Source organism: Tamandua tetradactyla, chromosome 21 (genome assembly GCF_023851605.1).
Source record: "Tamandua tetradactyla isolate mTamTet1 chromosome 21, mTamTet1.pri, whole genome shotgun sequence".
NCBI classification, from domain to species: Eukaryota; Metazoa; Chordata; class Mammalia; order Pilosa; family Myrmecophagidae; genus Tamandua; species Tamandua tetradactyla.
In genome coordinates, this window is record NC_135347.1 from 55,933,565 (window position 1) to 55,956,520 (window position 22,956).

Below are 22,956 nucleotides of genomic sequence, written 5' to 3' on the forward strand. Positions count from 1 at the left end.
TGGGGGAAATTCTGGATCAATTCCAGAGAATTACAGGAATTTTGGATAAAAAAGGAGTTAGAAATAGAGGAACAATGGGACTGATGGTTCCTAGGCTTTTTTTTTTTTCATCTGTGCACATACTCTCATTTTCCCCTCTGATTTAGATAAATGAGATGCCGGTGGCATGCTCGTGGGCCAGTGGCCTGCTATATACATAGAACTAGGAGTTTCAGTTTATCTTATTCTGATCTTAATCTCCAGCTAAACCCAGAACAAGTCAGACAGGTCATACCACATACCTTGGGAACCGTTTGAGCTGTCTCATAGAAAACTGGAGGGAGAGCAAGACGAGGGAGCTGAGCTGGAGAAAAGGGGACCAAGGTGGAAGAGGTGGTGACCAAGAAGGTTTGTGACCACAGATTGTCCAGGAAATTAGATTAGATCCCTCTTGGGCCACCTCGGAAGCCTGGACGATGCATGGTCCTTGTGCAGGGGAGGCCTGATGGGGAGCTCAGGAAGGGGCTCTGCTGACATGTTCTCTGCTGCCCCAGCCCAGCCTTCAATAAAATTCTGTACAAGTACTACTCTGCAGCTCGGGAGATATTTTGTACATTTAGACCTACAACAGACATCAGAGATATTTCTAAATGTAAAGATAATCCAGTAAGCAAAGTTAATGCCAAAGAAAGACGAGAGACACGACGTCCATATGCACACTTCTGCCTCTCTCTCTTGAATGGGCTGATGGAGACACAGATCTTTTCTTGCAGTTATTTCTGCAGATATTACATTCGACTGAAATTCCTGCCTACGTACCCAAATAGGAGTTTTTTAGGAAGACAAATAGCAAAGAATAGATAGGTGGGGGAATGAAAGAAGAATGCATACAGGGCAATTTCTTGGGCTGTTTGACCACTGTCTTTGTTATCTAATAGTATTATAGAAGACCGAAATGAGAGCAAATTGCATTTCTTTCCCTGCTTGTTGGCAGCTTTCACATAAATCACATCTGGTCTTTCTGGATTTTCATCTTCCTGCCCCCTTTACAGTTTTTGGTTTGCGTTTTCCTGATATTTCTAGCCTTAAGCATGTATCTCCAGGCAACCATCTCTTCCTGCCACCTTGCATAGCCGGCTCCCTCCTTCTACAGACCTGAGCTACAACGGGGGGAGTCGATTAATGGCAGACATTAAAGGACTTCACAGAGTCAGAATTCTGCAGTGGGAGCCCCAGAAGGGTCGCTAGGAAGGGGAGGGGCGGCAGGGCAGCATCCGGGAGAGCTGACGTTTCTGAATGCAATAATTACTGGAAACAAAGGCTGTCCTTTCCTGGGGGCCCCAGGGCTGCTCTGTGACTGCTGGAAAGACCTGGGATAAGGAACAAGGCTAACCCCCTAATGAGACAGAGAGTTAAAGAAGGAGTATTATTTAAATATGGGATTTATTCTTGGTTCCTGGTCAACTTGACATGGAGACCCCTGATTTCAAAGGAGATGTCCAAGTAGGAGGCTGGGAGAAGGGGCAGGTAGTAGAGGTGACAAAGTCAAGAAGTCACAGCCGGTGCTGACCTCCCTCCTTCAGGCCCAGGCAGATTCCAGCGGTGACATGAGCAGCCAGTCACCAGGAGAGGCTGCCCTTGTGTGCGGGAGGCCCTAGGCGGGGGCACAGGGCTGGGACATTCACACAAACACGGCAGCCCGGCACACGTGGCCAGGGCAGCACCCGGTGAAGGGTTAGGGACTGCCACCCACTTTGGCCATGCCAGCCACTGAGAAGGTCAACTCCCCGGAGACTGCCTCTCCGGAAAGAGGTACCCTCCAGGTACTATTTTGCATTTCCATATGGTTTTAGGTGTGGATTTCTTCCCACCTTGAGATTTGCAGCTGCCTAAATGCTGGCTGACAGTCCGCGGACTGCAGACAGTTTGGATACAGTGGCAGGTCAGCGGGGCCGGAGGGCTCTCTCGGATTTTCAGACATTCTGAGCCATGTGCGGCAATCACAGACCCTGCTGTGGCCCTTTTCCCTCATATCTGTCAGAAGTTTAAGTAGCTCTCGGACGGAAATCTTGCTTACACAGCCCACTCTGATCTTTCCTGCTGACCGAAGAGCCTTCCTTTTTCTGGCCAGCAGAGTCACCTCGTCACATCTGCGAGACCCCACCCGGCTCTGTTGGAACCACATGGCTTGCTCTGAAAGGCGCTGCTGCAGCGAGAACAGCCGGGTGACCTTTTCTAAGTAAACAGGAAGTATCACTCTGCTTAAAAAAAAAAAAAAAAAAGAATCCCTCTCCTCAGCACAAATGCAAGAATATGCCAACTTATATTTCCTGCTCATGTTGAATGAGCAGCACAGTCTATTTCCTACACCAGCACAGTCCTCAGGGACTACAACGAGCAGACTCTCAGGGAGGCCTTAGGACGTTTTAGAAATGCCTCAGCGGTTTGGGGGAGTCAATGACACATCACAGTTAGGAACAATGATAATGCATGAAAAGAAAATCTGTGCACAATCACATTTAAGGGGCAAGACTACACACGCAGCAAAGAGTTTGTGTTCGGATACTTGACCACCTTTCTATGTATGGACAAATCTGAAGCCTTTGAATCAGTCGGGAGAATTGACACACAGCAGAAGAAAGGGACACGACAGATGGCTTTTTTCCCCAATTACATCAGAACCTGGGTTCGTGTGTCGGGCAGGCGCAACCCCACCAGACCTCCACACACGAGCACGGTAGAAGCCAGCAGGATGGGGATTGCCTTGGTGATGCCAACCAGGGAGCCGAATATTAAGTTTCCAAGGACGGCTGCTGCCTTGCATAGTGCGTTCAAGAAGCCAAAGCCTGTTGCCCTGCAAAGGAAAGAGAAATGGACAAGGTTGAAAAAGTGGCTTTCAAGATTCCATTTCCGCACAAATGCTCTGTAGAGTAATTTTCCAATCATCTTCAAGTAGGTCGTTGGGAATACAATTGGTGCAAAGGATGAAATACTTGTTAGCAAATCTGGATGGGTAGAGAACCCCAGCTGTCAACACTGTTCTTCCAATCCTTTGTTGACTTTCTTCCCACTTCTGTTGGCTCTTATTCTGCCAGAGAGTTCCAGTTTATCATGAATGGAAAGAGAAAACAAATTTCAATAAGAGTAAGGAGTAAGAAAAGTATCACTCTTGGTCCAATGGAACTGGAAGTAAGACTCTTTTGCTTAGTTAGTTTTTGGTAACATTCATAACAACATACAATTTCACATTTTAACCACTTTTAAATATACACTTCAACGGCGTTGATTAAATTTACGATGTGCTTCTACCACCACCATTCATTACTAAAACTTTATCATCACCCTAAACAGGAACTCATTGTGCTAGTTTTTGCAAGCTGTTGGAATGCAGCAGACCAGGACTGGAACAGCTTGTTTTTTTTTTGTATGCTGTATGGTGGGATCACGTTTCATTCTTTTTCCATGTGAGTATCCTGTTATTGCAGCACCTTTTGTTGAATTTTTGTTTGTTGTATTTTGTTTTCCTTGTTTGTTTGTTTGTTTTTGGAAAGTGCATGGACTGGGAATGGAACCTGGGTTTCCTGCATGGCAGGCAAGAATTCTACCACTGAATTCCCCTTGTGCTGCCCGCCCCCCCCCCCCCACAAGAATGGCTTTTATAAAGGGGAATTGAATGAGTTATAAGTTTACAGTTCTAAGCCTGTGGAGATGTCCAAACTAAGGCATCCAGGGAAAGATACCTTAATTCAAGGAAGGCTGATGGACCAGGAACCCTCTGTCAGCTGTTCCCTTGCTCCTGGGCTCTGCCCCCTTCAGCCTCTGATCCTGTGGGGGTTCCTCACATCTCTTCCCTGGGGCTGGCTTTCATCTCTTGGCTTCCCTTGGCTCTCTAGGTTCTGACTTGCTTAACATCTCAGGAAGGCACACGGCAATGTCTGCTGGACTCCAAGCATCTCCAAACATCTGTGTCTCTGTTCTCCATGTGTCCATATCTGTGTCAGCTCTGCTGTGAAGTTTCTGTCTGCCCTGAGGCTCTGTCATTTCTCCATCTCTCTCCAAAATGTTTCCTCTTTTAAAGGATTCTAGTAATCTAATCAAGACACACTTGGAATGTTTAATCAAATGTTAATACCCACAATTGAGTGTGTCACATTTCCATGGAGATAATCTAATAAAAAAATTCCAACGTACATTATTAAATCAGGATTAAAAGAAACAGCTGCCTCCATAAGATTGAATCAAGATTAAAAAGTGGCTTCTCTGGGGTACATAATATTTTCAAACTGGCACAATAATTAAGCATTAACTCCCTGTGCTGGTTTGAAAGGATTATGTACCCTAGAAAAGACATGTTCAAATCCTAATCTGTCTTGTGGAGGCAGTCATTTCTTTTAAACCTTATTCAGTACTGTATATTGGTAACTTGATTAGATTATATCCAAGGAGATGTGGCTCCACCCATTCCATATGGGTCTTGATTAGCTTACTGGAATCCTTTTAAAAAGGAAGCATTTTGGAGAAAGCTTCAGAATGGCAAGACAGCCAGAGTCACAGGGTCCCTGCAGCCAGTAGACCTTTGGAGATGAAGAAGGAATTTAGGGGAGCTTCATGAAACAAGAAGTCTGGAGAGAAAACTAGCAAACATTGCCATGTTTGCCATGTGCCTTTCCAGTTTAAAGAGAAACCCTGAACTTCATCGCCCTTTTTTGAGTGAAGGTAACCTCTTGTTGGTGCTTACTTTGGACATTTCCACGGCCTCAGAACTGTAGACGAGCATCTTATTAAATCCCTTTTTTTAAAAGCCATTCCTTTCTAGTATATTGCATTCTGGCATCTTTAACAAACTAATACAGTCCTTGTCCAATCATTTCTCTTTTCACACCATAGAAAAGGAATATACACTCCTCCTTGAGCTGCATGAACCAAATCTGTGAATACAGGGCCAAAGAGTTGCTGATTAGAAAAGACCTAATAAGAGGCAAACAGTGGTGACTTTTCTTTAGCCAGGAAATCTAGAAAGTAGAACAAGGAGGCTCCTGAAGTGTGGCAGAGTTGCCAAATGTTTAGAAGGTAGAGGGGGTGTAACAGAATTTCTGAATAAGAGACATAGGAACTTCTTGAGAAGGTAAACTAATTTTTTAAAAATTCATTTGCTTGTATTTAAAGAAAGACACTAGCAAGAACAACCACCACCCCAAAAAGATGAGGAGATTTTCTATACTGCCAACTTTTCTAAAAAAAATAATGAAGGAAAAAGGTCTGAGGCTACTGTTGAGTACCAAAGAAGAGTCGAGCAGACTCGTGTCATCACCACTTCCCCCCCCGACCTTCTTCCACAGAGAAGATGTCGCAGGGCTGAACCAACTAGTATGCTGGTTTGTAAATCTACCTATTAGTTTTTAGAGCTGGAATCAGTATCTACTAAATACATTTTATGGTGGTAGATAAGCAGCAGCGTCTAGGGGAGAATGGCTAGTGTGCAGATTGCTGTTAGAGAGAGGAGAGAATTCTTCTGTCATGAAGTCTCTCAGGAATGAAACTGCACAATGGATTTACATCAGGGGTAAAATAGCCATAGTTTCCAGAGCGAGAGACCTGCAGTGTAGCTTAGAGCAAGGTCTATGATGTGGGTGACTATCACCTTTTATCACTGAGACTGTAACTGAGGTATGGACAAACTACCTGAGATGTCTGGGAGCACTAAGACAGACACAAGAAGAGAGTCTGGTGTTTGCAGCCTCTGTGAAAGATCAAACCCTTATTTGCTGGGAATCTCCATCTTCATTTCCAAAGTAGTGGCAATTCTTCAGATGAAAACGTGGCATGGATGCAAAGCATACAGTCGCCTTAAATCAGTATTGGAATTCCAGAAAATGTGCCTACCCTCTCTTTGGATATGTAAATTATTCCTTCAAATATTTGCAGCTGGAAGGTAGTGATTTTCTATGCATTTCAGGCACATCTGGATTAGGAAAATCATTCAAAAGTTACTCTCCCTTGGGGATTATCTGTTTATAAAGCAAACAAACTCTTAGTTCATTTATACTCTTGCTCTTACTTAGGGGAAGGCATTAACTTCTGCAGATGTGCAAAACACAAGCTCATAAAGTCCTCTGAGGGTGGGAAGTAGATTGTTTAGCAGGACAAGCTACCACATTCCTCTTCACAGACCAAAGACTTTGTCCTGTTTTCTCATAACCAACAAGCACCAAAGGGAAATAATGAGATGATCTACTATCTCTTATAAGTTTCACCCCTTACCCCTCCACCTTTCCAGCCAGAGTCCTTTGTTCTGGATTTTTGCTCAAGCTATTTATTTAAATCCTTTAAATGTAAAGTCTCTCTTCAAATGGCGCTCTGTGGCTGCGGCAGCTTGGTTCCCCATTCCAATAAAGTGTCCTCTTGGCCACACCACTGACTCCCCCTGCCTGAAGAACATGTGCTGGTATATGGGGGCTGATGTGCTTCAACACTGCGACTCAGTTGAAGAGGGGTGTGGCTGCCAGGGAGCCTTCTCTGGGACCTTCACAACATAGCAGATTCCAGTGTACTGATAAACCTGATTTTTAAGATAGTTTTGCCCTCCCATCCTGCCTCTTTCTCATCTGACTTTTATGGCTTCAGGGCAGTGTCAGTTGGGCTTTTTTGAGGGCCCTGGGAAGAAGCCAGGGGTGCTGAATGGGGTAGGGGCTGGCACAAGGTCGGCGCCACGTGAACTTTAATGATTGCTTTGGACATTGGCTGAACTATCTGTCCTATTGACTGATGAATTATTAGGGAAAAGGAAAATTAAATATTACATTTGAAAAAGAACCAAGAGGGTATAGATCCAGGCACAGCTTGAGGAATTTACCTGTTAGTGGGTAAAATGTGTCCAGTCTACACTTTAGGAAAGGAACGTTTTCTGTACCACTCAGTCAAATCATAGAAATCATAGATGAATGCATGGGGCATTTGGGAAAGTACAGCCAGTCCTCAAATCAGGAATACATTGAGATCAAAAGATATATCTGCAAGTTAGTTATTGAAAAGTGAATTCCATTTCCCTCATAGAAACAGTATTACGAATGATAGCTCGGCTCCCAGGTTAACCTAAAAACACTATTTTAACCCTTATTTGAGCTTTCAGACTACAGTGCTAAGCTCACTAGCATCTTTTGATTCTCTAATAAGCAAATTTGTCTTTAATACAGCCCTAGTTTATACATCCTCCTACCCACATATCCATTTAACAACCATTCATTACACAACTCATGTGTCAAGCACCTGGCACCAGGGGACGGCTAAGAAGAAGCCCTGCTTACACTAAGCAGACATGAGGAGATGATGGTAACGCCCTAATGGGTGCAGCCAGAAAGAGACCCACAGGTATTGTGGGGACACAGAGGATGGGCACTGATTGGATTGGGGGCGGGGGTGGGGAGTGGCTGAGGGGAGGCTTCTCAGACGGAATGAGAACTGACTTGGTCTTGAAGGACCAGAGCAGGGGTTTCCCTGTGCTCTACTTTGCTAGCTGCCGGGATGCAACACACCAGAGATGGGCTGGCTTTTAATAAAAGGGGATTTATTTTGTTCTTCAGAGGAAAGGCAGCACAGGGTGATCTCTGCTGGCCTTTTCTCCAGGCCTGTGGGTTCCAACAATTTTCCCCAGGGTGATTCCTTTCTGCAGCTCCAAAGGCCTGGGTTGAGCTGCGAGTACTGAGATGAGGTATGCTGAGCTGCTTGGGCTGTGCTATGTTGCAGTCTCTCATTTAAGCACCAGCCAATTAACTCAAACATCATTCATTTCAGCAGGCTCGCCTCCTAGCCAACTGCAGATGTAATCAGCAGCAGATGAGGGTCACGTACCATTGGCTCATGTCCGCAGCAACAGATCTAGATGCCTTCACCTGGGCACGTTGACAACTGAATCGAACTACCACACCCAGACAAATGATGGAAGCTGGGTAAGGACACCTTTGGGCTCCCCATACTGTCACTGCCCCTTACGTTCTCTCTGGCACCCCCCTCTGGTCTACCTGAGCTTGGCTCAGTTACGGGGGGCGTCACCCCCCACCTCCGGGGACTTTTCAAATGACCAAGTGGACTGCCTAGCTCCAGCCACCAAACAAGTCCCCCCTGGCCCCTGCCTGGGGTGAGGCTCACCACGTCACTGAGCTAGAGGCACAAGACACTAGTCACGTTCTCACCCAGTGGCGCTCGGTCCTGTGTGGACTGAGATCTCCTGGAGAGCCTTGAAAAAAGAGCAGTGGGGGGCTGTCAATGGCTGGGGTTATATCCACCGAGATTCTCATTTTATTGTTCTACTGGAAACCCAGGCTTTGGTATTTTTTAGCAGCTTTGTGTGATTTAAGATGGATCTACAGCTGTGAATCCTGCAATCTTCCCAGAGATATCTACATTTTTGAATTGGTTTGGATTTTCGGTTTTACACTAAAAGAAATGACAAAAGCGAGTATGCTTCCAGCCACATCCTATGATTTGTAAAAATGGGGTACGTACAAATCATGGGGTATATACAATTTTGCGCCCTTTTGTGCTTTTCAATCATTAGTATAACTGTTTGCCCCCTGTTGTTTATGTTTTATTTAAAATAAAATGATTTAGCACATAACCATTATTCCGGCAAGAATACTGTTGGGTAATTAGGAAGTATATAAATTTGGGATAATATAAACATTGTTGCAATCGGCCCCTTTATGTATACCACCTCATTCTTTTGGTTGCATTCATTAGGAAATAGCAGGTAGTGTAACAAAGCCAAGAGAAATGTTTGCAATGTTTGGGGAAACTGGGAGCCCCAAGTTAGGCAATCCCCCCCACTCCCTGGGGGGAATCTTATCCAAAGGCCTCTCCCAACTTCTTTTCTTTTTCCTGCCTTATTAAAGAAAGATCCCTTGTTTACTTTGCTTTTCATAGCTCATAGCTTAATTCATTTTTACTAGATGCAATCGATTTCTTACTTACCTTGAATCATTGCCTTCTCTGACTGCTGAAATGCAAATATTCATATACAGGTAATAATGGAAGCCTTTGTCAGTGGCTAAGACCCTATCATTTGGGGGGTGAAGCTGATTCGGGCAGGACTAAGGTGAAGTAGACTAAAGAGTAAGGGATAATACTGACTATATTTTAAAACTTCAACTTTTGTGTGAGATCAAAGGAAGAGATGTTTATTTTGTGCAAAACTTATATTTTCAGTAGCATACCATCTAATCTAACTTGTACAATTAGTTTAATTGAACACCATAATTACCTGGAACCTTGAATGGAGAGTGAGATCGTGTCGGTTTGGTGGGATGCCCGGATACATCCCAGAGTAATCTGGGCAGAAGATTAAAAAGTGTCTGCAAAGTCCCCTTGAGGGACTGCACTGTTTTATGTTCCCACCAGCAATGCACAAGGGTTTCCATTGCTTTGCATGCTTGCCAGTACTCGTTATACTCCATTTTTACTGGTAGCCATGCTGGTGGGTGTAAGGTGATAGCTCACTGTGTTTTCACCAGGTGAACCTTTTAAAGCACCTGTTCCCAGGCCCCCAGCCCAGAGCTACTGTGATGGGGGGTCAGGTGTGTCTTTGCTGGGTGACCAGGGCGGGTGTGTCTGTGCTGGGTGACCAGGGCGGGTGTGTCTGTGCTGGGTGACCAGGGCAGGCGTATCTGTGCTGGAGTGACCCTGGGGACATCTGGGTTTAAAGCTCAGTGATCTGGGGCAGTTGCTGCACTTCTGTGCCTCATTTTCCTCACCTGAGAATGGGGTAGGAACACATACTCTTTTAGGGTTGGAGTGAAGATTAAATAAGGTTGAAAGAGAAAAGCTGACATACACCTAGCGTGGTGCCCGACTGAGCCTTCCTTTCAGAGATCAGGAAACCAAGGTCTAGAACGGACCCTGAGGACTTTTCTAGAGTTACGTCGCTATTTCCTTGCAGGGCCTGCACCTGCATGAAGTGCTCTTGACTCATGGCTGGGTGCGCTTTCCTCCACACTGCGGATGCAGCAGGGGTGGGTCTCGACTGTGAAGTGCCATGTGGGGAAGAGGGAGCCGATGGCCAAAGGGTCTGGGAGTCCCGGGCTGAGGATGGCAGGGGTGGCCGAGGGACCCAGAGGTCAGCATGTTACCTCATGCACAATCGGCCCAAATGGCTTTTGGAGAGTGGAGAGGTTAGACCCACACCGGGAAGAAGAGACTGCAGCCCATAACCAGCTCTATTTTAAAAAGCGTATTTCATTCATTCCACAAATGCTAATGAGTGCCTACTACGTGCCTGGAGTTTTGGTATTAAATAAGGGAGGTGAAGCCCCTGTCCTCAAGGAGCTCTGATTCTCACGGGTGATGGATAAGAAGCCAAAAAACTTGCAGCGCAGTGTCCTGTCATCACATGCGGATGGCAGTTTGCTTTAAAAGGATTTCAGCACAAACAACATGTTGGGGATGGTCTCTCTAATCCACCCCCACAGAACTGAAAGCATATTAATCCTAAATCAATGTGCCAGAGACAGTTATTTAGCTATTCAAGCATCAATTTAGAAATCCTACATGAACGTGGAGATGATTTTTCATGGGCAGTGGAAATGGTTCCGAGTCACGCAGTCGATCTGGAAGAACCCTCTGCCTTTGGTATCATGGCATCATCTAAACCCAGTGCCCTCCACCCGTGCAGTGGTGCCCCAGGCTAGGCCAGAGCCCAGCTGGTCTGCAGCCTAATGTCTAGTGGTGGTCTCTGCTGCCCGACAGACCAACAAACCTGTGATCTTGCTCTGAGTGTATCTTCATGGCCAGGGTCCTTCCATGGAAGGCCTAGGTCAGTGCACAAGGTCAGAGACAGACCTCCTCAGAGCTCAGGGACAGGCATAGGCTGTCCTGATGCCTGTGAAACACTTGGTAAAATTTGCTTCTGTTGTAATAACAAGCTGGTGGTGAGTTCAGGGAAAGGGGGAGTGAGGACATATTATTCTTCCCTCCTTCCCCTCACTTCTAACTGCCAGAGATCACATTTATAAAGAGTCTAGCATTTCCTGAATGGCCCCCAAAGCTTAGGCCATGTAAAATATAAGTACACAGAATATAATGAAAAGGCCTACAGAGAAAAGTAAATCAGGGTAAAGGGACATGGGTGGAGTGTATTACATATACCAGTTAGGTAGGTGAGTTGAATGAAAGGGTCCTTCATCTAGAAATCTTCAAAAATACACAGTTGTAGGACATATCCAACAAAGAACGAATGAAACTACTGTCAGGGAATACCAAATAATGATGTTGAAAAAGAGAATTCTAGGGCTAGAGAAGACCTGAGATACCATTTATGTCAGTCTCCTTGTTTTACATCTCAAACAACTGGTGCCCATTTATGCCACTTGGCTTCCTTGAGGTCACACAACTGGCTGGTAAGAGACCCAGGATGACAGATCTTCAGGACATCACTGGGAGGGAACAGGAGAGCCCTGTGTAGGCAAGAACGGACCAAAGGAAAGAGGCTTCATTTGGCTAATTCCAGGCAGATGTTTTGATTTTAGTTCATCAAGGAGAAGGCTGATGCTGGGGCGGGGTGACAGCAGCCGCTGCCCAGGACTGCTGGGGAACAGATGTGAACAATCTGGGTTTTGCTTTCAAATCTTTTCTGAGATCATGTCTGAAACTGTGAATGCATAAGGGGGAAGGACAGAGGTCAGTGAGCAGAGAAAGCCAAGAGCATGTTGCCGGACGAATATCCATGAGAAGGGCCAGCGGGGCTAAGAGAGTCTGTGCAGAGTTGGGGACCAACAGTGAGGGCCTGGGCTGCATGTCATATGTGGAGCTTCTTGGTCTTCAGGTCCAGAAAGGTGGATAAAAATGGCCACCAGACCTTAAGGACACGGGGCGTGAGAGTGCTGGAGCTCTGCCCTGGACACGGGGCGTGAGAGCACTGGAGCTCCATCCTGGCCACAGGGGGGCAGCAGGAGCCAGGGCTCAGATGCAGAAGAACTTGTAGACCAAAACAGAGAAGAAAAATGAGCCAGAGCACACGGCCTTCTACACCAGGTGGGCTATGTTTCTCACTTTTGGGAGGTTTAAAACCTTGACAGCAAAGGGGAAGCAAAAGAAGGGACATGAAAGATAGGGCAGTGCATAGTGAGTAAATCTAGTTCAGCCTGTTTTTATATAGACTTGACTCTTTGTAGATTCCAAGAGGTAAGGGAAAAAAATTTTTTTTCACAGTTAAGGTATAGGGGATAGGGCTACTAGCTTTGACTGAACCAGATAAATGGAATAAACTTCTCCTGTCAAAGTCTCCCTTGTCTTCCTAGCAAGGTTCAAAAGCAAATTAGCCCCCCTATGTGGGACATGACTCCCAGGAGTGTAAGCCTCTCTGGCAACGTGGGACAGGACTCCCAGGGATGAGCCTGGTCCTACAATTGTGGGATTGAGAGTAACTTCTTGACCAAAAGGGGGAAAAGAAATGAAACAAAATAAAATTTCAGTGTCTAAGAGATCTCAAATAGAGAGGCCCTTCTGTAGGTTACTCTTTGCAAGCTTTGGCCAGATATTACAAATTGCCACAGTATACCAAGCCCCAACCAATGGCATTCCTGAAAACCCAGGGCTCTATCTAAGATTCTATAAAACTTTTATTTATTAAGTTTTTTTTTCCAGAAACTTAAGGCCCCCAGATTGTCCCTCTGCCTGAAAAGCCCTGAAACCCAGAGGTCCCAGTCTCTCCAAGAACATCAACCAGTTTCATTCCTCCACCCTATAAGGTCAACACACTTTTCCAGCATGAAGAAGCTAAAATGGTCATTGCCCAGATACCCTGGAGATGGAGAGAACGATCAATTGAGAGGGAGGATGCGTAACTGAGAAATTAGGATTTAACAAATGATTGACCACTCACTCATTATACAGATATTTCTTTTTAGTTTCTAGTGTATTAGAATAGCCAGAAGGAAATCCCTGAAATTCCTGAACTGTAATCTAGTAGCCTTGATTTTCGACAGTGATTGTATAATTATATAGCGTTTATTGTATGACCTTGTAATTGAATAAACCTTATGACTGACACTCTCTTTATCCAGTGTATAGGTAGATGAATAATTAAATAGACATGCATGAAAAGAGTAGGTTGGGAATGTAGGGGAAAATACAGCTATGTCAAGTATGGACAACGATTATAGTACTACTTTAATTTTTCATCAATTCTAACAATTGTTAAAAAATAGTGGAGTTACAATTATCCTCAATGGTAACAAGCTTTCCACACCAATGCAAGTGGTGGCGGTGGTGGGGTGGTGCCTGGGATTCCTGTATTTTATGCATGATTGTTCTGTAAACCTACAATTTCTCTAACAAAATGTTTTTAATTAAAAAAAAAAAAAGAAATTAGGTGGTGGCAGGTCCTGGGAGTACAGAAATGATGGGAAAAGGAAGTTTTCCTGGACCAATGTGTTGGATGGGTGCGCCTCCCTCTCAGATTTCCAGCAAGCTAGAAAATCAGTTCTATCTCAAGTGTCATATTACATTCATATTTCCCTCTATTAGAAGAATCTCATACTATGTCCAGTTGCCCATAATCTACAGCATATTTAATAGACTTGCTGTTTGTTTTTGACTCAGGAGAGCGGCTGATTTTCTAGGGCTGATGTGGAAACTAACAAAAGACTATACAATGACTTGTATATTCAATATTGGTTAAAAATTCAAAAGGTTTATTAATTTGCTTTGCTCTTCAGTTCTTCCCACATAACACTTCTCAAAGCAATTTTATCTTACCAGCCTCATGATCAAGGACAAATACCATTTACAACCATTTGCATTTTCCATTGTCGTACTTTACCCGACTGATCCCTACAAAACTACAAGTATTTCTCCAGGCCATTCCTCGGAATTAAGATTCTAAGAGAAAAGCATCCTGATTCTTAATCTCATGGTGTCAGATGCATCTGGCACAGGGAAGACGGCAGGAATCCCAAGCTTGGCTGAAGAGTGGAGGACCAAGACAGAGGTGGCTGGCTGGGGTGAGTGCATGAACAGAGAGGTACCTTCCTCTGCCTCGCTACCCACTGCAGTTAGTCCTGAGACCAGTTCTGGCCCCAGCCGAGAGTGAGTCCAATAAACATGACTGAGGATGCACTGCAAGGACTACCGTCCTACTGTCCTGTGCACAGAGTTTCCAGAGAACCCTGGCACGGTCCTCCCTCAGCATCAAGCCCCATTTTTTGCAGATCTTGACACTTGCTTACTACTTCCACTGCTTGCTTAGAGGCTGGCTCCTTGTTCTCTCCTCTTCCAGCTTGACGTTCTATGCGTTAACCCTTGCTTCTAGCCTGGTTTCCTAACCCTGCAGCCTGGTCTCTTGAACACAATAATTTCTGAGTCCAGAGCTGTGGTAATGTCTGGATCTTCTTACCTTGAGGGATTCACCCCCAGATCAACCTCTTGCTTTTTCAGGCTCATTCTTCCTATTTGGGCCGTTGCCTTCTGTTGCCTTTGACTTGAGCTACCCCACGCTGCTCTAACCTAACCCCTGATGTTGGTATCTTCCCACCAGACCAGCTGCCAGGAGAGCCACGCCACAGGAGAACGGAAGGACAAAGGGCTGGCTGTCTTCAAGCATGTGTGCTCGGGCACTCTTTTGTTTTGTTCTTCTGGGGGGGAGGGACATGTATTTTTCTTATCATAGGTTTCAGTATGATAATTTTAGCCATTTATTTTTTTATTAAGAACACTTAAGTGATTCAATGGATTAAGATACGAAGACTACATTTATGCCTTGTTTTTTATTTATTTGTATGTTTTTTCATGTTAATTAAAAAATTTATCATGGTAACATGTATACAACATGAAATTTCTCATTTTGACCACTTTCAGGTGTACAATTCAGTGGTGTTAATTACATTCATGACGTTGTGCTACCATCCACATGCCCCATTAGCTCAGACACTTTGTCCTCACAGCCCTGTGATCTTTAAAGGTAGGGCCCTTTATCTTCTCTCTGCAGATTCAACCCAGTCTGGGACTCAGAAATCAATTGAACCCCAAGACAAGGGAGCGGATTACATGGCTCAGCTTCAGGCCTGGGCCTGCCTCAAAATCAGCTCTTGCCTTGAATGGAAGTTCTGACCATCGGGTTCTTGACCTGAATGCTGGTGAGTGGGTTCCCATCTTGCCCTTATGGACAGTAATTCAGCTATGCATGGCCTCCAGTCTGAGTAAAAAATGCCCCATCCTCATCTTTTTGATCCATTAGCATCATCTATTGTAGCTGATCAGTCCTCTCTCCTTGAATTATAATCTTTACTTTGCTTCTAGTGCTTAATTTCTTCATTGCCATTTGTAAGTTTTTTTTTTTTTTTTTTAATGGTGCATGGTCCAGGAACCAAACCTGGGTCTCTCCCATGGCAGGTGAGCATTCTACTACTGAACCCCCTGTGCATCCTTCCTTTAGTTTCTTTTAGCCTTACTTGATTTTCCTTCTCAGCCTCCTTGTGTGGCATCTCCTCATCTCCTTGACCTCTAAACTGCACAACCTCAGAATTCCTCTCTTCTCTGTCTACTCTTTCCTTGATGGTCTTATCTCATCCACTATCATGGCTTTAAATTGCATCTATATACTGAAAGGGCTCAAGTTTTATCCCCTGCCTGAACCCTCTCCTGAACTCTGGCCTCATATATCCAGATGCCCACTAGGCATCCCCACTTGAATGTTTTATGGCATCTCATAAAATAAAACTGAGCTTCTGAATCTTCTTCCTTAACTTCTTTCTCCCATGATTGTTCCCATTTCATAAATGGCAGTTTCAGCCTTTCAGTTGCTCAGGAGTCATTCTGAACACTGCTTTTTGCCCTTACACCTCACATCCAATACCTGGGGGGGTCGTCAGTCTATTTTTAGAATTCAACCAACCTCTCACCAGCTCCACTGGGCCTTGATTCTTCCCACATTACTGCAATGGCCTCCAGCAGCAGTGGGGATTGTAGCCTGTGCTCCCGGTGCAGCTTTATAGTGCCTGGGTGGTTGGCACTCCAAATGTCATGTGTGTGTGTGTGTGTGTGCGTATGTGTGGTCTAATCACTGATGAGTGTTTTTGATCAGTGTTTTACTTTCCTAAGTTGCTCAATCAAATAATATGAAATGGTTTGGCTTAAACAATGGGAATTTACTTGCTCCCATCTGAGGCCAGGAAAATGTCCAAATCAAGGCAATACTCTCTCCCCAAAGACTGTAGCATTCTGGGGTGGCTGCCAGAGACCCTTCCTTCCTCTATCCCATGGCAAGGCACATGGCGGCATTTCCTCAACTTCTCCTTCTTTTCTGGGGTTCGTTCTAGCTTCTTGCCTCCTCTGGCTTTCTCTCTTTCTGTCTGATTTTCATTCTCTTCTAAAGAACTCCAATAATAGGCTCAGAACCATCCTTACTGAGGGGGTCACACCTTAACTGAAGTGACCACATCAAAAGGACCTACTTACAGTAGGTCCACACCCACAGGACTGGATTACATTTAAGAACATGTTTTCTTTGAGGTATCTACAGCTTCACATCACTGCAATCAGCTTCGTCGATCACTGGGGGGCTAGCTCCAAGGATGATCATTGTTCCAACCTCCTTCAGGCAAAAGCAGCAGACAAGTCTGAAAGAGGCAATACCTAGTTTTTTTCTCTTTTCTCTTTCCATTCCCCATTTGGGAGCAAAAATAGCATGGAAAAGTCCCAAATTGACAGCTTCAGTTCTCAATAACAACCACCAGGACAACCACAAAACAATGTAGCAAACCCAGAGGCAGTGGGAGAACTAGATTTCCACAGCTGTAACAACATAGTACTTAGAATGCCCAGCTCTCAACAAAAAAACTTATAAACATACAAAGAACAGGAGAGCATGATCCATTCACAGAAAAAAAAAGAATTCAACAGAAATCATACCTAATGATGTGCATACATTGGCCCTATTAGTGAAAGACTTTAAATCAAGTGTCTTAAATATGTCCAAGGAGCGAAAGGAATCTATCTACTAAGAACTAAAGAAAGTTATGAAAATATTTCACAAAACAAAGAGGCAGAAATTACAAAAAGGAACTGAACACAAATTTTGGAGCTGCAAAGTACAGTAACTGAAAGGAAAATCTCTTTAGATGGATTCAGCAACAGACTTGGCCCAGCAGAAGACAGGATCAGCAAACTTGAAGACAGGAAATTAAATTTATTCAGGGGGAGGAGAAAGAAAAAGTAATAAAGAAAAATAACAGCAAAAGGGACCGTGTAATACCATCGAGCATCCTAACATGCATCACTGGAGTCTCAGGAAGATAAGAGAGAGTGAAAGAGACATAAAAAGTATTTGAAGAAATAATGGTTGAAAACTTTCCAAACAGCAAATTTCTCATCAGAAACCATGGAGGCAAGAAGAGAGTGGGATGGCATATTTAAAGTCCTTAAAGAAAAAAACACCTGCCAACTAAGAAGTCTATATGCAGCAATATTATCTTTCAAAAATGAAGGAGAAATTAAGACATTTATAGATGAAACTGAAAGAGTTTATTACCAGAAGACCTGTCCTATAAGAAATTCTGAAGGGAGTCCTTCAAGCTGAAATAAAAGGACACTAAACAGTGACTCAAAGGCATAAGAAGAAATAACGAACATCGATGAGCCTGTCTGAAAGGATTATTTACCCTAGAAAAGCCATGTTTTAATCCTGCTCCATCTTGAGGAGGCACCCATTTCTTTTAATCCCTATGCAGTACTGTAGGTTGGAACGTTGATTAGACTATCTCCATGGAGATGTGGCTCACCCAGTTGTGGGTGTTAACGTTTGAATAGAAGGAGATGTGACGCCACCCATTCCAGATGTGTTGATTAGTTTGCTGGAAGCCTTTAAAAGAGGAAACACTTTCTAAAAAGCTTCAGAGCCATGAGAACCACAGAGTCCATCAGCCAGAGACCTTTGGAGATGAAGAAGGAATATGCCCCTGGGACAGCTTCATGAAACAACGAATCCTGGAGAGAAGCTAGCAGATGGCACCATGTTCACCATGTGCCTTTCCAGCTGAGTGAGAAACCCCAAACTTCATTGGCTTTCTTGAACTAAGATATCTTTTCCTGGATGTCTTAATTTGGACATCTCTATAGCCTTACTTTAATTTGGACATTTTCACAGCTTAGAACATGTAAACTTGCAACTTAATAAATCCCCCTTTTTCAAAGCCATTCCCTTTCTGGTATATCACATTCTGGCAGCTTGCAAACTAGAACCATTGTAACGGTAACTACATAGGTAAATATAAAATACTATATTATTATACCTTTGGTTTGTAACTGCTCCCTTCTCATATGACTCAAAAGGTAAATGTGTTAAATAACATTTAAAATCTATGTTAATGGGCATACAATGTATAATTAAGTAACCTGAGACATTAGCAATATAAAGGGGGGGGATGGAGATATGCAGGGGTAGAGAGGTTGGATACTACTGAAACTAACTTGGTACTAGTCGAACTTGGTTATTATTAGTTTAAGATGTCAACTGTAATTACAAAGATCAATCAATAAGAAAATAATTTAAAAATATAGAGAGAGGAAAAGAAAAAAGGAATCAAAATGGTACATTACAAAATAGCAACTAAATTTTAAAAAGGCATCAATGAAGTAACTGAGGGAGAGAAAAACTTACAAGATATATAGAAAACTAATAGCTACATGGCAGAACTAAATCCTTCTTTCTCAGTTATTACCTTAAATGTCAATGGATTAAACTTCCCTGTTAAAAGGCAGAGTTCGGTGGATTGGATGGAAAAGCATGACCCACTTATACGTTGTCTACAATAGACTCATGTTAGGTACAAGACACAAAGGGGTTGAAAGCAAAAGAGTAGAAAAAGGGTGCAAACAGTTATCAAAACAGACCCAGAGTGGTTATATTACTGCTAAACAAAATAGAGTTTAAGTAAAAAAATGAATACAAGAGACAAAGAATGACATTATATATTCCTAAAAGGTTCAATCCAGTAAGAAGCTATAATGATTATAAACATATATGTTCTAGTTTGCTAGCTGCTGGAAGGCAATATACCAGAAGCAGAATGACTTTTAAAAAGGGGAATTTAATAAGTTGCTAGTTTACAGTTCTAAGGCTGAGTAAATGTCCCAATTAAAACAAGTCTATAGAAATGTCCTTTCAAAAGCATCCATTCAGGGAAAGATACCTTGGTTCAAGAAGACTGATGAAGTTCAGGATTTCTCTCTCAAGTGAGAAGGCACATGGTGAACACAGTCAGGGTTTCTCTCTCAGCTGGAAGGGTACATGGCGAACACAGCATCATCAGCTAGCTTTCTCTCCTGGCTTCTGGTTTCATGAAGCTCCCTGGGAGGTGTTTTCCTTCTTTATCTCCAAATGTCGCTGGCTCATGGACTCTCTGTTTCATGGTGCCGCAGCATTCTTGCTCTCTCCAAGTCTCTTATTCTCCAAAATGTTTCCTCTTTTATAGGACTTCAGAAGCTAATCAAGACCCACCCAAATGGGTGGACATGCCTCAACCTAATCCAGCTTAACAACCACTCTTGATTGAATCACAACTCCAGGGAGATGATCTAATTACAGTTTTACTGAATAGGGATTAGAAGAAACAGCTGCCTTTACAAAATGGGATTAGGATTAAAACATGGCTTTTCTAGGGCACATACATCCTTTCAAACCAGCACAATATATGAACCTCACAAAAGAGCCCCAATCTATATGAACAGAAACTGACAGAATTAAAGGGAGAAACAAATAGTTCTAAAACAAGTTGTTATTAGCAATATATATAGCAATATATCACTTTCAATAATTTATAGAACATCTAGGCAAAATATCAGCAAGAAAACAGAGGGCTTGAACAATACTAGTAGCCAATTAGATCTAATGGATATAGAATATATAGAATATTCCATCCAGTAGAAGAATACATATTCTTCTCAAGTGTACATGAAACATTTTCCAAGATAGATCATATGTTATGCCACAAATAAAATCTTAATAGAACTAAAAATATTGATACCATATAAAGTATCTTCTTGGACCACAATGGAATAAATCTAGAAATCAATAATAAAAGGAAAATGGAAAAATTTACAAATATGTGTAAATTAAAGAGGTCATTATTTAAAAAATCAGTGGGTTAAAGAAGAAATCACAAGGGAAAATAGGACATACCTTGCGGTGAATGAAAATGAAAATACAACATAACAACATACTGAAACTTAGAGGGTACAGTGAAGGCAGTGCTCAGAAAGAAATTTATGGCCCCAAATGTCCATTAAAAAGAAGAAAGATTGTGAATCAATAACCTAACTTCACACCCAAAGAAACTAGAACAGAAGAGAAAACTAAATCCAAAGTTAGTGGAAGGAAGGAGATAGTAAAGATTTCAGCAGAGATAAATGAAATAGAGAATAGCAAAACAATAGAGGGAATCAAACTGAAAGTTGATCTTCTGAAAAGATCAATAAAATTTACAAACCTTTAGTTAGAAGACAAAGAAAAAGAGAGGGCAGATATAACTAAAATCAGGAATGAAAGTGGGAACATTACTTCCAACCTTATAGAAATATCAAGGATTATTACAGGGTACTGTGAACAATTATACACAAATAAGTTAGAAGGCTGGGAGGAAATGGAAAAACTCTTTAAGCTGTACAGATTACCTAATCTGATGCAAGAATAAATAAAAAATCCCAACATACCCATAAAAGTAGATTGAATCAGTAATTAAAAATCTTCCAACAAAGAAAAGTCTAGGACTTGATGTTTCACTGCTGAATTCTACCAAATATTTAAAGAAGATTTAACACCAATACTTCTCAAAATCTTCCAGAATATAGAACTTCATAGAATTATGAGGTCAGCAGTAACAAAGCCAGATAAAAGATGGTACAAGAAAAGAAAATCACACATCATTATCCCTTATGAATATAGATGAAAAAATCCTCAACAAAATACTGGCAAACCAAATACAACAATATACTAAAAAGATTATATACCAGGACGAAGTGAGATTTATTCCAGGAATGCAAGGATGGTTCATCATAAGAAAATCAATCAATTGAAAATCACTTCAATAATTAATTACTCAATAGCAACCAAAATAACAAAATACTTAAGAATAAACTTAACTAAGGATATGAAAGACCTATACATGGAAAGCTACAAAACATTGCTAAAAGAAATAAAGGAAGACCTAAATGAAGGAAGGACATACTGTATTCATGGATTGGAAGACTAAATATAGTTAAGATGTCAGTTTTACCCAAACTGAATCATAGATTCAATACAACACCAATAAAAATTCCAACAGCTTACTTTGCTGAAATCAAAAAACCAATAATCAAATTTATTTGGAAGGGCAGAGTGCCCTGAACAGCTAAAAGTATCTTGAGAAAGAAAAATGAAATGGGAGATCTCAAACTACCTGACTTTAAAGCATATTACAAAATTACAGTCATCAGTCTCTCAAAGCCTTCCTGCTGCCACATTTGGACCTCACTGCTCCAGCTTCTAGGCAACGATCCATCCTGCAAGCTTGTGACTCACAGAGAGAAGGATTCCATATCATTCTTTTGTCCCACAAGCACTTTGAGGCAAGCAAAAAGTTAAACTTTAACCATGAGGGAAATCATGCATATCCAGGCTGGTTAGTGTGGCAACCAGTTCAGTGCCAAGTTCTAGGAGGTGATAAGTGGTGAACACAGCATCGACCCTATAGGCACCTACCATGGGCACAGTGACCTGCAGCTGGATCACATCTCCATGTACTACAAAGAAGTCACAGGTGGTAAATATGTTCCTCAAACTATCTTGGTGGATCTAGAACCTGAGACCATGGACTCTGTTTGCTCAGGTCCTTTTGGCCAGATCTTCAGACCAGACAACTTTGGTTTCGGCCAGTCTGGGCAGGCCAGGGGTCACTCTGCAGAGGGGGCCGAGCTGGTTGACCCAGTCCTGGACATGGTGCAGAAGGAGGCCAAAAGCTTTGACTGGCTGCAAGGCATCCGGCTGACCCACTTGCCGGTCCGGGGCCTGGGCTCTGGGATGGGCACTTTGCTCATCAGCAAGATCTGTGAAGAGTATCCTGACCACGCCATAAACACCTTTAGTGTGGTCCCTTCACTCAAAGTGTCTGACATTGTAGTTGAGCCCTACATGCCACTCTCTCAGTCCACCAGTTGATAGGGAACACAGATGAAACCTACTGCATTGACAATGAGCCCATCTACGATATCTGCTTCCACACCAACCGATGGAGATCTGAACCACCGCGTCTCAGCCACCATAAGCAGTGTAACCACTTGCCTCCGCTTTTCTGGCAAGCTCAATGCTGACCTCTGTAAGCTGGCAGTCAACATGGTGCCCTTCCTACGTCCCCACTGTTTCATGCCTGGCTTCGCCCCTCTGACCAGCCGTGGCAGCCAGCAGTACTGGGTCCTCCCTGTGCCCAAATTCACCCAGCAGGTCTTCAATGCCAAGAACATGATGCCAAGAACAAGACGGCTGTCTGCCATATCCCGCCCCATGGCCTCAAGATGGCAGTCACCTTCATTGGCAATAGAGCTGGCGTCCAGGAGCTCTTCAAGCGCATCTGCCAAGTTCCACTGAAAGGCCTTCCCCCAGTGGTACACAGTGAGGGTGGAGGAGACGGAGTTTACCGTGGCTGAGAGCAGCATTAATAACCTTGTCTCTGAGGACCAGCAGTAGCAGGACGCCACTGCAGAAGAGGAGGGGGATTTTGGTGAAGAGGTGGAAGAAGAGGCATAAGGCAGAATCTCATCGTGTCAGTGTCAGGCTTCCTAGTTTCCTCAGCCTTTTTCCTTGTCTGCACCTTCCCTCTCCCTTAGAATCTGCATTTTCTGCCTGGGGTTCCGCCTGCCCCTTTGCAGGGGCAATTCTTGAACAGTGCCTGGGGTTCCGCCTGTCCCCCTTTTGCAGGGGTAATTCTTGAACAGTGCCTGGGGTTCCGCCTGCCCCTTTTT

At 43.3% G+C, this 22,956-nt stretch overlaps 1 protein-coding gene, 2 long non-coding RNA genes and 1 pseudogene across 8 annotated transcripts in view; 3 read left to right on the forward strand and 1 right to left on the reverse strand.

The window, feature by feature from the left end:
* Nucleotides 1–274: 274 nt before the first annotated feature.
* LOC143665690 (uncharacterized) lies at nt 275–8,062 on the forward strand. Its single transcript, XR_013167179.1, has 3 exons — nt 275–387; nt 3,331–3,443; nt 7,774–8,062. It is a non-coding gene; the product is annotated as an uncharacterized LOC143665690 (long non-coding RNA).
* Nucleotides 2,374–22,956, reverse strand: part of SV2C (synaptic vesicle glycoprotein 2C) — a 240,986-nt gene continuing 220,403 nt past the window's right edge. For all 5 annotated transcript variants that reach the window (XM_077139397.1, XM_077139398.1, XM_077139399.1 and 2 more), the window contains one exon: nt 2,374–2,833. In XM_077139397.1, the coding sequence (XP_076995512.1) occupies nt 2,650–2,833 (184 nt within the window). In that variant the 3' untranslated portion in view covers nt 2,374–2,649. The remainder of the gene's footprint in view (nt 2,834–22,956) is intronic.
* LOC143665689 (uncharacterized) overlaps nt 11,842–22,956 on the forward strand; it is a 48,750-nt gene continuing 37,635 nt past the window's right edge. For both annotated transcript variants that reach the window (XR_013167178.1, XR_013167177.1), the window contains exons 1-2: nt 11,842–12,000; nt 14,954–15,101. This is a non-coding gene — a long non-coding RNA (uncharacterized LOC143665689). The remainder of the gene's footprint in view (nt 12,001–14,953; nt 15,102–22,956) is intronic.
* Nucleotides 21,543–22,741, forward strand: LOC143665389 (tubulin beta chain pseudogene; annotated as a pseudogene).